The sequence below is a fragment of the Dipodomys ordii genome, unplaced genomic scaffold (genome assembly GCF_000151885.1).
Source record: "Dipodomys ordii isolate 6190 unplaced genomic scaffold, Dord_2.0 Scaffold174, whole genome shotgun sequence".
Taxonomy (NCBI): domain Eukaryota; kingdom Metazoa; phylum Chordata; class Mammalia; order Rodentia; family Heteromyidae; genus Dipodomys; species Dipodomys ordii.
In genome coordinates this window covers 364,374-378,866 of record NW_012267390.1, presented here as the reverse complement: position 1 = coordinate 378,866, position 14,493 = coordinate 364,374, and the positions used below count along the sequence as shown (strand labels likewise).

Below are 14,493 nucleotides of genomic sequence, written 5' to 3'. Positions count from 1 at the left end.
GAGCTCCCGTGGGCAGTGGTTGGCTGAGCTCCCATGGGCAGTGGTTGGCTGAGCTCCCGTGGGCAGTCGTCAGCTGAGCTCCCGTGGGCAGTGGTTGGCTGAGCTCCCGTGGGCAGTGGGCAGCTGAGCTCCCGTGGGCAGTGGGCAGTGGTCGGCTGAGCTCCCGTGGGCCGTGGGCAGTGGTCGGCTGAGCTCCCGTGGGCAGTCGTCAGCTGAGCTCCCGTGGGCAGTGGTCAGCTGAGCACCCGTGGGCCGTGGGCAGTGGTCGGCTGAGCTCCCGTGGGCAGTCGTCAGCTGAGCTCCCGTGGGCCGTGGGCAGTCGTCAGCTGAGCTCCCGTGGGCAGTCGTCAGCTGAGCTCCCGTGGGCAGTGGTCGGCTGAGCTCCCGTGGGCAGTCGTCAGCTGAGCTCCCGTGGGCCGTGGGCAGTCGTCAGCTGAGCTCCCGTGGGCAATCGTCAGCTGAGCTCCCGTGGGCAGTGGTTGGCTGAGCTCCCGTGGGCAGTGGGCAGCTGAGCTCCCGTGGGCCGTGGGCAGTGGTCGGCTGAGCTCCCATGGGCAGTGGGCAGGTGGTCAGCTGAGCTCCCGTGGGCAGTGGCCTCTGGTGGTTAGCTGAGCTCCTGTGGGCAGTGGTGTCCAGTGGTCAGCTGTGTGTGGCTCATTTGGGTTCAGGATCCAGGGCCATGACAATAACATGGCAGGGCCAGGACGGAACTCAGCTCCCTGAAGCCCCTCTGGCACTGCTGAAGAGGCCTTGGTTGGCCCTGTGGACAAAGGGGTACGGTGGGACTGCCCGGGAAAATCCACCTCCAGCACTCAGGCACATCAGGCCAGGGGCCTCCCTGTCACCGAATATGTGAGATGAAGCCCAGAGAGGGTGAGATCTACCAGGGTCAGCACAGCACAGACCCCACCAGGGTTAGCGTCACCCTGATCTATGTAAGTGGGCGCTGGTGATTATTCCTCTTTCCTAACTGAAGACCTGCTACATTGCCAAAGGGGGCCAAGGAAGAGGATCTAAACTCTAACTCTGAAGAAGTAAGCTCCCAGAAGGTGAGAAAATGCCACAAGTGTCCAGTGGCAAAGCTTGATGCTGAGCAGGGGAAGAAGCCTTGCCTCCGGCCCTTGCCAGGAAGGTGGGGGGTGGCAGGTTTGTGCCCGCAGGCCTCTGCCCCCTCCCTTCCCCAGCACAGGAGCCCACGCACCATGACCTCCCCAGCACAAAGGATGGGGTGAGGTATTGACTCCAGAGACCCTGACTGTCCTAGAAAAAGTGCCCCGCAGGGTGGCTTTCAGGCTGCTTACCACATCCCGTACCCTTCCCCAAGCAAAGCGCAGTTTTGACGTGTCCCACCGGTTTTTAATCTCTTAATTCTTTTTTCCTTCTCTTTCTTTTCTTCCTTCTCTCTTTCTGTCTGTCTGTCTTGCCTTCACCTCCAAGGGCTGGGGGCACAGGCATGCACCACTATGCCCAACTTGACATCTTCATATCTACTTCCTGTCACCTCTTTACAGACGGCTCAGCATCGCTGTGTCTGGGGTTTTCATGTGAGTATTCCTGCGAATGACTTGTGTTTGAAGATTTGGTCCTGACCGGCAGCGCTATTGACTGATGGCTGATTCCCGAGGGCTGACCTGAGCCGTGGACCGATTCACACCGTGTTGTTACTGAGGACGGCGGGAAGACAGGCGGGGCCTGGGCAGGGCCTCGGTGGAGGTAGATCCCTGGGGTGTGCCTGGCAAGGCACACTGTGCTTCAGGAACCTTCTTCTCCTGTTTCCTGGCTGCCATGAGGGGAATTCTTAGCTCCACCACATGCTCCTCCCCCCAGTCAGCTCCACCCCCGGTCAGCTCCGCCCCCCGGTCAGCTCCGCCCCCGGTCAGCTCCGCCCCCCGGTCAGCTCCTCCTCTGGTCGGCTCTGCCCCTGGTCAGCTCCGCCCCCGGTCAGCTCCTCCCCCAGTCAGCTCCTCCCCCGGTCAGCTCCACCACACACTCCCCCGGTCAGCTCCACCCCCGATCAGCTCCACCCCTGGTCAGCTCCACCCCCGGTCAGCTCCACCACACACTCCTCCCCTGGTCAGCTCCGCCCCCGGTCAGCTCCTCCCTGGTCAGCTCCTCCCCCGGTCAGCTCCACCCCCGTCAGCTCCCCCACATGGCCCACCCCAGGGCAGCCTTGCCCCAGCCTCTCAGCAGAGGGCCAGGACAGGGAAGTGTACTGGAGAAAGGGAGAAGGTAATGTAGGGAGAAATTGGGAAGGGAGGAGAAATGTCTTCCAGCTCCCAGGCAGGAGAGAGACGTGAAGAGGGCTCGGGTGGCCACACTCCAGTCCCGGCAGGACTCCAGGCCTGAGCTGCTGCTGCCCGGGTCCCGCCGCTCCCCTAGTCTTTGTTGAATTTCATCATATTGCCTAGCAACCTCTAATCCCTTGCTGTGTTTCCAGACATTGAGACAAGGGTTGGGTTGAGTTTATTGTCTAAAGCACTGCTGAAATGGGTTTTCTTTATTATCTACAAACATGAAGACAAATGATTTTGTTTACCCAAAACGGGGGAAATAGGTGTGAATTTCCTGTGTATCTTGTAACTTAACAGGAAAGTTTTTTGTTCTGATTTTTTTCAGTTTTATTTCCTGGTTCTATTTTAATTCCCAAATCTGGTCTGATAACACACAAACACAAACATACACGATTTATATGTATTTATAATTTTTAATCTCTGTTGCTTTATCTCTTTGTCTCAAAATCTCAGAAATCAGGAGCAAAAAAGATCTTTCCTCTAAGTTGCTTGTGAGTTTCCTCACAGTGATAGGAGACTAACAGAACTAACCAGAATGAGAATGATGATCTAGGAAGAACAGGAAATACAGAGGATGGAGAAATGAAGAATGTCCCATCCTGTCTTAGACTGCCCAGAGGGAGATGAAAACACCACACTCCAGAAACAACACCAGAATATTTCAGGAAACCACCCAATTAAAAACTCCCAGGGGGCTGGGAAGGTGGCTCAGTGGTAGAGCGCTTGCCTAGCATGCATGAAGTCCTGGGTTCGATTCCTCAGCACCACATACACAGAAAAGGCCGGAAGTGGCACTGTGGCTCAAGTGGTACATTGCTAGCCTAGAACAAAAGAAACTTCAGGGACAGTGCCCAGGGCCTGAGTTCAAGCCTCAGGACTGGCAAAAAAAATTTAAAAATGATTAAAAAAAACTCTAAATCCAAAATGTTAGGTGATACAACAAAACAGGACTTAAGAAACAAAGAATTCCCACTCATCTGGTCGAACCACTACTAAATATCCCCATGCTGCTGATCACATGTATGGTGTATATGTGTACACCGCTATATGTTATAGACTGTGATAGACAGTTTGCTCCAGGAAAGTTAGAATGAACTCGTGACTTTAAATAAGCATCATTATTCCACAATACTGTGAAATTTGGGAAATTATGTAATCAATCACAATTAAAAAAATAATAATAAAATAAAATTTAAAAACTCCCAGGGATGAAATTACAGTAGGTTAAAATTACAGGCTAGAGCCGGGCTGGTGGCTCATGCCTGTAATCCTAGGTACTCAGGAGGCTGAGATCTGAGGATCGAGGTTCAAAGCCAGCCCGGGCAGGAGAGACCGTGAGACTCCTATCTCCAATAAACCACCAGAAAACTGGAAGTGGCGCTGTAGCTCAAGTGGTAGAGCGCTAGCCTTGAGCTGAAGAGCTGAGGGACAGCGCCCAGGCCCAGAGTTCAAGACCCACGACCGACAAAAAAAAAAAAAAATATTACAGGCTAGGACTGGGAATATGTGTCAGCGGTAGAGTGCTTGCTTAACACGTATGAAGCCCTGGGTTGGATGTCTCAGCACCACATACACAGAAAAGGCTGGAGGTGGCACTGTGGCTCAAGTGCTAGAGCACTAGCCTTGAGCAAGAGATGCTCAGGGACAGCGCCCAGGCCCTGAGTTTAAGCCCCAAGACTAGCCAAAAAAGAAGAGTATTTTGGGTTTGAAGTTTTTGAGACAGGGTTTGTTTGTTTTTGTGGTCGTGGGGCCTGAGCTCTGGGCCTGGCGCTGTCCCTCAGCTCTTCAGCTCTACCACTTGAGCCACAGCGCCACTTCCGGTTTTCTGGTGGTTTATTGGAGATAGGAGTCTCACAGTCTCTCCTGCCTGGGCTGGCTTTGAACCACGATCCTCAGATCTCAGCCTCCTGAGTAACTAGGATGACAGGCGTGAGCCACCCGCGCCCGGCTTGGCAGATTTTTCTGCCCCAATGGCTTTGAACTGCCAGATCTCAGCCTCCTGAGCAGCTAAGATTTATAGGCTTGCATCTTGTTATGTTTTTCTGACTTCGCAATGTCCTTCAGTGCCCGTTTTTTTTGCTATAATTCAGAAAACCATGTTGTGTTTGGTTCTGGTCTTGACTGAAATCTCAGAACAATGCTGTTTCCAAATTACGCATTTGTGCACAAAGAACGCCTCCAGATCTCGGGAGGACGGAGGTCCGTCTGCAGGGGATGGCAGCCTGCGGGCCGCGGGGCACCTGGACGCTGGCCCCGGGCCGGTCAGGCTGCAGGCTGGCGCCCTGGCCCCTGGGATGGCCTCGGGGCCTAGGGTCAGCCCGGGAGGACGGGCGCCCCTGGGCACGGGAAGGTCCCCGCCCGGGCGCCGCTGGCAGGCGGAAGCTCAGGAAGGAGCGAGGCCTGGCCGGGCGGCCTTACAGGGCCCAGACCCTCAGTGAGGGGCGGGGCCGGGCCAGAGCGGTGGGCGGGGCCTCCTCAGGGCGGGGCCTCTCGGGACATCGAGGGTGGGGCTATGGTCCGTGGGCGGGGCCTCTCGGGACATCGAGGGCGGGGCTACGGTCCGTGGGCGGGGCCTCTTCGGAGGGCACCGGTGGGGCGGGGCAGGGTCCAGCATAGACCGGCTCTCCACACTGACCTCCGTGCTGGGCCCGGCCCCCCGCCCCGGCCCTGTCCCTCCCCCGACCCTCCCGCTGCTCCCCGCACAGGGCCCACACCGGGCCCCGGCCCCTGGTCCCCCGCAGGGCTCGGGTCAGGTCAGAAGTGGACACAGGGTTCAGGTCAGGTCAGCAATGGGTGCAGGGCGCGGGTCAGCGGTGGACATGGCTCGGGTTAGCAATGGACACGGGTCAGCGTTGGACACGGCGCGGGTCAGCGGTGGACAAGGGTCAGCATTGGACACGCCTCAGGTTAGCAATGGACATGGGTCAGCGGTGGACACGGCGCGGGTCAGCAGTGGACACTGGTCAGCAGTGGACACAGGGCGCGGGTTAACGGTGGACACGGGGCACGGGTCAGCAGTGGACACGGGTCAGCGGTGGGCGCAGGCGCGGGTCAGCAGTGGACGCAGGCCGCGGGTCAGGTCAGCAGTGGACGCAGGGCGCAGGGTGTGGGTCAGCAGTGGGCGCAGGGCGCGGGTCAGTGGTGAACACAGGCAGCGGGTCAGCAGTGGACGCAGGGTGCAGGTCAGCGGTGGACGCAGGGCGCAGGTCAATGGTGAACACAGGGCGCGGGTCAGGTCAGCAGTGGAAACGGGGCATGCGCGGGTCAGCAGTGGACGCGAAGCATGGGTCAGCGGTGGACGCGGGTCAACAGTGGACGCGGGGCACGGGTCAGCGGTGGACGCGGGTCAACAGTGGACGCGGGGCACGGGTCAGCGGTGGACGCGGGTCAACAGTGGATGCGGGGCACGGGTCAGCGGTGGACGCGGGTCAACAGTGGATGCGGGGCACGGGTCAGCGGTGGACGCGGGCCAACAGTGGACGCGGGGCACGGGTCAGCGGTGGACACAGGGCGCGGGTCAGCGGTGGACGCGGGTCAGCGGTGGACACGGGGCGCGGGTCAGCGGTGGACACGGGTCAGTGGTGGATGCAGGGCGCGGGTCAGCAGTGGACATGGGTCAGTGGTGGACACGGGTAGGCGGTGGACGCGGGGTGCAGGCCAGCTGTGGAGGCGGGTCAGCAGTGGACACGGGGCACGGGTCAGCGGTGAACATTGGTCAGCGGTGGATAAGGATCAGCAGTGGACACGGGGCGCGGGTCAACAGTGAACACAGGGCGCGGGTCAGCGGTGGACGTGGGTCAGCGGTGGACACGGGGTGCGAGTCAGCAGTGGACGCACTGGTCCAGCCTGCGTGGGTCCCGGGCTTGACTCCCCGCACAGAACACAGACCAATGTAACGCCCTGGCCAAAGCCCAGGCTACAAAATAAGGGGAAACACGCACAAAACCACACTCACAACTCCTCCTGCCTCCCTTCCCCCTCCGGTGAAGGCACATTAAGTAGGTGGCTCTTACTAGGTAGCAGAAGAGGAAAACATCGGCTACCCACCCACCACCAGCTACCCACCCACCTGCTCAGTGGAGAGGCATGGCTGAAGGAAAGGGGGAGGGAAGGGGATCCACCTCAGGTCCAGGACTGATCCAGACCAGGGACAGGAAGGGGTGTGGCCACACTGGATCTGGATGTGACCTCAGGGTCTGGGACCCTCCTAAGGTCAGAGGGGAGGCAGGTGGCCCAGGATGTGACCTAGCAGGAGGGGGAGGTGACTGCTTCCAGGTCTGCCAGTTACCTAGGTAACAGATACTAGGCGGAGACTTAGCCAGGAGGGAGGGAGGAGTCCCTGTGCAGACCTTATAAGAAGTATGTCCAACTCTGTTTGCATGTAAACCAGACTGGGAGCTGTTTATGTGCTCAGCGTGTTTCACTCTTCACTTCTAGGGAAAATTTCACACATGTACATGCGTGCCTAACTACACCATGTGTGCTTGATGTATGTGTGTGTTTATTTGTAAGTGGTGCATGCTGTGGTTTGTGGTCTGTGTGTTTGGAGTATGTGGTATGGTGTGTGAGTGTGTGGTGTGTATGGTGTATATAGTATGTGTGGTGTGTGAGAAAGCCAGAGCTAACATATGCTAAACAAGCATTCTACCCTTGAGCTACACCTGTGTGTGTGTGTGTGTGTGTGTGTGTGTGTGTGTGTGTGTGTAACTCCTGGTGGACAGCTGTCAGGCCTGAGCCTCTCTCATTTAGGTCTGTTTTTCCTTGACAGTTTTCTCCAGGACCACAATGGAGATCCCTTTCTTTTCTTTCTTTTTTTTTTTTGGGGGGGGGTCTGGTTGTGGGACCTGAACTCTGGGCCTGGGCGCTGTCCCTCAGCTCTTCAGCTCAAGGCTAGAATGCTATCATGTGAGCCACAGTGCCACTTCCGGCTTTTATTCTTTTTGCTTATGTGGTGCTGAGGAATCGAACCCAGGGCCTCATGCATGCAAGGCAAGCGCTCTACCACTGAGCCACTTCCCAGCCCCTGGAGATCCCTTTCTGAACTCAATCTTCACCTCAGTGATCTTCTTCCAGCCATCTGCTACTCAATACGGTGACAGTGCTACTTTATTTTTAACTCGTGCTCTGTGTGTGTGTGTGTGTGTGCACGTGCATGCACGTGGGCACACATGAGTGTGCAGGTGTGCCCAAGCACCTGTCCTGGGGCTTGAACTCAGGACCTAGGCACTGACCCTGAGTTTTTTGTTCAAGTCTAGCGTTCTACCACTTGAGCCACAGCACCACTTCTGGTTTTCTTAGGTTAATTGGAGATAAGAGTCTCATTGACATTCCTGCCTGGGCTGACTTTGAACTGTGGTCCTCAGATCTCAGTCTCCTGAGTAGCTGGGATTACAGCCATGAGCCACGGGTGCCTGGCTTTTCTCATACTTCTTCTTTTTCTTTTCTTTTTTCTTTTTCTTTTCTTCTTTGCCAGGCCTGGGGCCTGGGCGCTGTCCCTGAGCTGCTTTTGCTCAAGGCTAGCACTCCACCACTTGAGCCACAGTGCCACTTATGGCTCTTTCTGTGTATGTGGTCTTGAGGAATGGAACCCAGGGCTTCTTCCTGCAGGTTAGGCCAGCACTCGACCATCGAGCCACCCTCCCAGCCCCTTTTCTCATACTTTGGATGTCCAGTCTCCTCACGGACACCCTCTCCCTGCTCTCTGGTCTTTCTTGGGTCTATACCTGTGGCAGGACCTTCTGGTCGCTCTTCCAGTGGCATTTCCCAACAGTGGGAGCAGGAATCATTTCTTCCTTCGGTTGGCCTGGTTTTCCTGCCCATCTTGGCATTCCTGCAAAGCTCAGTGTGCTGTGCTGAAAAAAAACAATCCGGTCATGTTCCCAACCCCCGGAAGAGGAGGGGATTTGTGGAGGGGATGAGGGCCTAGGAGATTGGTCCTAGTGTCAGCCCAAAAGTCCCTACAATGGGGAGACAGTAGGGCCAGGGTCCGAGAAGAGACGCTGGGCCGGGGACAAGCCGCTGGTTTTGTAGCCAGAGGAGAGCCACAGCAAGCAGGTGGTTTCTAAAAGCTTGGAGAGCCAGGAATGGTTTCAGAGAAGTTTGTTGACATCTTGCTCCTGATTTCCAGCCTCCTAAACTGTGAGATAATAAAGTTGTTTTGACTTGAGCCTGTTGAGGTCGTTCGTTGGATAGGCGTGGTAGTTCTGACTGTACGCTCCTCTCAGTACCGGCTGCGGTAGGAGCCCTTCGCCCTTCCCGGGGGCAGAGAGCCCCCTGGGAGCCTCTGGGAGCCCCCCCGCGCCCCCGAGTCCATCTATGTGTGAGCATAATGTGCCAGGATTAAAGCCAGACACAGCAAATGCTAGACAAGCATCCCACCCTCCAGCCACACCTCAGCCTCGCAGTCTCACCTGAACTGCTAGATGCTCAGGAGGCTGAGACCTGAGGAGGGTGGTTCCAGCCAGCCCAGGCAGGAAAGTCTATGAGACTCTCACTTCCCATGAATCACTAGAAGGCCGAAGTGGAGCTGTGGCTCGGGTGGTAGAGCCTTAGTGGCAGCAGCAGGAGAGTACACACACAGACAAGAAAAGAGGAGAGAATTTTCATACGTCATGATTAAATGTCAGAACTCGAAGTATAAGACAAAACAAAAACAAAAAGCCAGGACGATCTTGTGGTGGTTAACCGTGCCCTCCAAAGGCAAGGACATGTCTCCATCCCTGGCACCTGGAGGTTTAGCCAAATATGGAAATTACTTTTGTAGATGTGACCAAGCTAAAATGTGGTCATCCTGGGCCGGGTAGATGTGAATCCAGTGACTGGTGTCCTTATAAGGAGCAAGCCCGGACGCTGGGGAGCAGGCCGAGGGAAGAGGAGAGCTCTGTGTCGAGAGAGGCAGGGTGGCAGGTACGAGAGGGAGGAGCCCACAGCGAAGGCAGCGGTGCCACGGCCACAGCCAGCCATGGCGGCCGAGGCTGCTGGAGTGAGGAGAGGCCAGATGTCCTCCTCATGCTCTGTGATGCTTCAGACGGTCAGAGAATACATGTCTGTTGGTGTTAATCTGCTAGGATTCTAAGCCAGGAGGGACAGATGGAAGGGAGGAAGGGAGGTTATGAGGGGGAAAAAGGAACAAAAATCAGTCTGATATAAAGACATACAGTAGGGTATAGACAATAGACTGGAGGTGCCACCAATCAGCCAGCTGGGTTCCTTGTGCCAAACTCAAAAAGAAACTGAGTAGCTCTTCCACTATTGCTGTTCACACAGCGAGACCTGGGAACATAGCACCTGGTAGGCAGAGAGTGGACCATACAGGTGGACACAGACAGTTTACTAAAACATCACACACTTATCACATGCTTATATACAGTACAGGGGCATGGAAAGTAAGTCTGTAGTCACCGGGCAATCACAGGACAATCATAGGACAGAAGTTTAACCTTAAACAATTTTCAGGGAATGCAGACAATAAAAGTGAACAACCTTTAATCAGTGAGCAGGAAGAGTTGTCAAAGATGGAGCAGTTCCCTGTGGCCAAGATAATAAAGAGAAAGCAAGGGGCAGGTGGGCTCCATTAAGAAACATGAAAGGAATCTTGAGGCGTTGTTCTCCGGAATTATTTGGAGGAGCACGAAGGACACTCTCCCTGTGTCCTCCACCAAGGTCATGGCCAGGCATCCGGACCTTCGTCCAGCCTGGTTCCAGCCTGGACCAGGCGCCTCGAAGGGAGCTGCGAATCCCGCTTATATAGCCAGCAGGGGCGTGGCGAAGGTGCCTACGCCAATCACCGCGTGGGCCCCATGCAAATGATGACTGTTTGCACCAATCACAAGCTTTCCCCTCTGGCCCTGGTGCGAAGGCTGTCTGACCCGTCAGGCTCTTCCCAGCCGCTGGCTGGTATGCGGGCAGCCCAGCCCGCTGCTTGGCTGACAGTGCCCTGCTCCAGGCTGCCGGGGCAGGGATGGGGTTGAGGGCACGGGCTGGGCGGGGCCTGGGGCGGGGCCTGGGGCGGGGCAGGGCGGGGCCTGGGGCGGGGCACGGGCGGGGCCTGGGGCGGGGCACGGGCGGGGCCTGGGGCGGGGCACGGGCGGGGCCTGGGGCGGGGCACGGGCGGGGCCTGGGGCGGGGCGGGGGAGGAAAGCCACCCTGCCCAGCGCTGTCCATCAGGAGGACAGCCACCCTGTCAGCACTGTCCATCAGGAGGACAGCCACCCTGTCAGCGCTGTCCATCAGGAGGACAGCCACCCGGTCAGTGCTGTCCATCAGGAGGACAGCCACCCTGTCAGCACTGTCCATCAGGAGGACAGCCACCCTGTCAGCGCTGTCCATCAGGAGGACAGCCACCCGGTCAGTGCTGTCCATCAGGAGGACAGCCACCCTGTCAGCACTGTCCATCAGGACAGCCACCCGGTCAGTGCTGTCCATCAGGAGGACAGCCACCCTGTCAGCACTGTCCATCAGGACAGCCACCCTGCCCAGCACTGTCCATCAGGAGGACAGCCACCCGGTCAGCACTGTCCATCAGGAGGACAGCCACCCGGTCAGCACTGTCCATCAGGACAGCCACCCTGTCAGCACTGTCCATCAGGAGGACAGCCACCGGTCAGCGCTGTCCATCAGGAGGACAGCCACCCTGTCAGCACTGTCCATCAGCACTGTCCATCAGGACAGCCACCCTGCCCAGTGCTGTCCATTAGGGGGACAGCCACCCGGTCAGCACTGTCCATCAGGAGGACAGCCACCCTGCCCAGCGCTGTCCATCAGGGGGACAGCCACCCGGTCAGCACTGTCCATCAGGAGGACAGCCACCCGGTCAGCACTGTCCATCAGGACACCACCCTGCCCAGCGATGTCCATCAGGGGGACAGCCACCCGGTCAGCACTGTCCATCAGGACACCACCCTGCCCAGCGCTGTCCATCAGGAGGACAGCCACCCGGTCAGCGCTGTCCATCAGGACACCACCCTGCCCAGCGCTGTCCATCAGGGGGACAGCCACCCGGTCAGCACTGTCCATAGTGAGGAAGAGTGCTCTCTAAACCATGCAACTGACCACTGTGGCTCTGAGGCCCTCCTGAGCCAGCCATGGTGTGGACTATGGCACCGCCTTGGGAGACCCCAGGCCAGGCCTGCCTCCCCTCCCCTGGTCGGAGCAGGAAGCCCTCTCTGTAGAGACTGAGGGGTCCCGCTGTGGACCCTGGGAGGGAGGTCCAGGGAAGGCCGGGTGAGCTGATGCTGAACGAAGGCCCCCACTCCCCTCCTGCCCTCTGCCCAGCCAGAGCAATGCTCTCTACTCCCCACTCCCTTGTTAGGAGTGCCGGCCCTCCCCTCCAGTCCCCAGGACACCAGATCAATCACCAGGCTCACTCCAGAAGGTGCTGGCAGGCCCTGCAGCCATCAACAGATGGGGTGACGAGAGAGACAAGGTGAGGAGAGGTATAAGGGCACGCACACACGTCACCCTCAGAAGGGCCTTGTGTGGTGCGTGACCCTGCAGGGCCGCCAGCGGCCTCCCGGGAGCAGACGTCTTTGCAGGCACTGTTTTTGGTACATGGATAGCTGGAGATCTTTGGTTCTGATGCTCTAAAAACGGACACCGCCCGAGAGAGCAGAGAGAGCTCTGTGTATGGAGAGAGAGGCAATTTTCAAAGCGTAAGAGCATCTGGATTTAAAAATAAAATTCACCAGAAACATTAAAAGGAAAAAACACAAAGGAACTCTTCCAGAAACCAGAACCAAGCGCTAAGAGAGGAGGGAGCACAGAGCTGGATCAGAGGGGACGGGAGCCTGCTGCCGGGGCCTGCTCTGGCCCCTACATGCTCCCCTTGGGACAGAGGACAGAGCAAGGCCTCCGGGGAGGGCAGCAGGGGCACCGTGAGCTGGGGCCTGCGGTGCGGGGCTACGGCAGGCAGGCCGATGGGGGAACGGAACGGCAGCCATCAGCTTTGGGAAAGCCAGGTGCTCACCAGCTCAGCAGGGACTGAAAGCCCACAGCAACTGTGGGGTGCCAGGATTTAGGTCTAGCTGTCCTGGGAACGTGGTAGGGGGAAGTAGAGGGAAGTGGCCTTCAGTTCCCACTCTTGATGTGGGCTGTCGGGTGCTTTTGATCTGTGTTGTACATGGGAAATAAGTTTGCAAGACTAAGTGTCATTCCACAGACCACCTGCCTGGGGGGTGGGGGCAGGAAGGGGCTGTGGGCCGGGGAGGCTGCAGAGACACCGGGCAGCCGAGGGTGTGCACAGCCTCTGGGACACAGGGCGGCCAGCACCCTGCGGAACAAGAGGCACCACTGGAAGGCACAGCCTGACTCCAACCCACCTTGCGGAGCCATCTCAGGGGCTGCACTGGAGAGGAGGAGGAGCTTCACATGTCGGCTCACCTCCGTGGGGAGGGCGGATGTTAGGCCGGGTACAAGCTGTGAGGAGGAGAGGGACAGGAAGCGTGCAGCTGGAAGGGGCAATTCCTGGACTTCCCCAGATAACATCACACCACTGTTCAGGGTCATGGCTGAGCACCAGTGTGGTGAGGCACCACAACCAGGGTACACGTCCCCCTGGGCCTGCAGCAAGGGTGGCACTATTTCACTAACAGCCGTGCCAAACTACTGGACTTTTAAAGTGATGGATGGGGCTGGGAAGGTGGCTCAGCAATGGAGTGGGTGCCTTGCATGCATCAGGCCCTGGGTTCGAAGCCTCAGCACCACATAAGCAGAAAAAGCCGGAAGTGGTGCTGTGGCTCAAGTGGTAGAGTGCTCGCCTTGAGCTGAAGAGCTGAGGGACAGCACCCAGGCCCAGAATTCAGGCCCCACGCCCAACAAAAACAAAAAAATTAAGTCATGGATGTTCATAATTTGGGTTGAGTTGCAGAAAAACACATAAGAGGGTGACTGCCATGCGCGGTGTCAACACAGGAGCTGCCGTGGTGTGAGGGATGGAGTTGGCAGCGCCCCGACCATCACACAAAGACCAGACGGCCAAGGCTGGGAGAATAAAAGAGAGCAGCAGAACCCACCCATGTTCTCAGGACTGAACTGGCTGCTCCGCTTGCGAGGTGTGTGTTCTATGCCTTGAGCCATGTTCCAGTCTTTCTGTCTGTACCACTTCACCTGGCTTTTTTTGGTTTGTTTTGGTGTTGAGTTGGTATGGGGATTTGAACTCAATGCATGACACTCTTTGTCTGCTTTTCCACACATGGTTAGCACTCTACCACTTGGACTATGCTTATAGTCCAGGAATTCTTACTGGTTAATTGGAGACAGAGTCAGACATTTTTCCCCTGGGGCCTCTCTGTGCTCAAGGCTAGTGCTCTACCACTAGAGCCACAGTGCCATTTCCGGCATTTTCTGCTTACATGGTACTGAGGAATCGAACCCATGGCTTCGTGCATGTTAGAAAAGCACTCTATTACTAAGCCACATTCCCAGCCCCCATCTTGTGTTTTAAGACATCTCACTACATTTTGGGTTGGCCTTGGCCAAAATCCTCCTATCTCTGACTCTTCCTAATATTCTTCCTAACACTCTTGAAAATTGATTCTGAAAACCACATTGACCTCTAGCATATGCACTTTCCTAAATCCTGTGATGGAAAATGGGAGCAACATAAAAAACAAAACCAAGGGCTGGGAAGGTGGCTCAGTGGTACAACGCTTGCCTTGCATGCCTGAGGCCCTGGGGTCGATTCCTCAGCACCACATAAGAAAAAAGAAAAAAGCCAGAAGTGGGGCTGTGGCTCAAGTGGTAGAGCGCTAGCCTTGAGCTGAAGAGCTGAGGGACAGCGCCCAGGTCCAGAGTTCAGGCCCCATGACCGGACCAAAAAAAAATTTAAAAAACAAAACAAAACAAAACCAAAGGAGGGAAACATGAACAAGTTAGGAAAAGAGTCCAGACAGACTGTGGTGTGGTGGCGTTCAAAGAGCCTCAGGACACAGTCCTTTATCATAAATGCACAAGCTTTGTACAAGAAAAGAAGCGCTTACTGGTGGCTCACGCCTGTAATCCTAGCTACTCAGGAGGCTGAGATCTGAGGATCACGGTTCAAAGCCAGCCCGGGCAGGAGAGACTGTGAGACTCCTATCTCCAATAAACCACCAGAAAACAGGAAGTGGTGTTGTGGCTCAAGTGGTAGAGCGCTCGCCTTGAGCTGAAGAGTTGAGGGACAGCACCCAAGCCCAGAGTTCAAGCCCTACGACCGACAAAAAAAAAA

At 56.7% G+C, this 14,493-nt stretch overlaps 1 protein-coding gene across 1 annotated transcript in view; it reads left to right on the top strand.

Moving 5' to 3' along the window:
- Positions 1-9,035: 9,035 nt before the first annotated feature.
- Positions 9,036-14,493, top strand: part of Bok (BCL2-related ovarian killer) — a 22,573-nt gene continuing 17,115 nt past the window's right edge. The window contains exons 1-2 of the mRNA XM_013033645.1: positions 9,036-9,321; positions 9,954-10,187. Coding sequence (XP_012889099.1) covers positions 9,036-9,321; positions 9,954-10,187 — 520 coding nt within the window. The remainder of the gene's footprint in view (positions 9,322-9,953; positions 10,188-14,493) is intronic.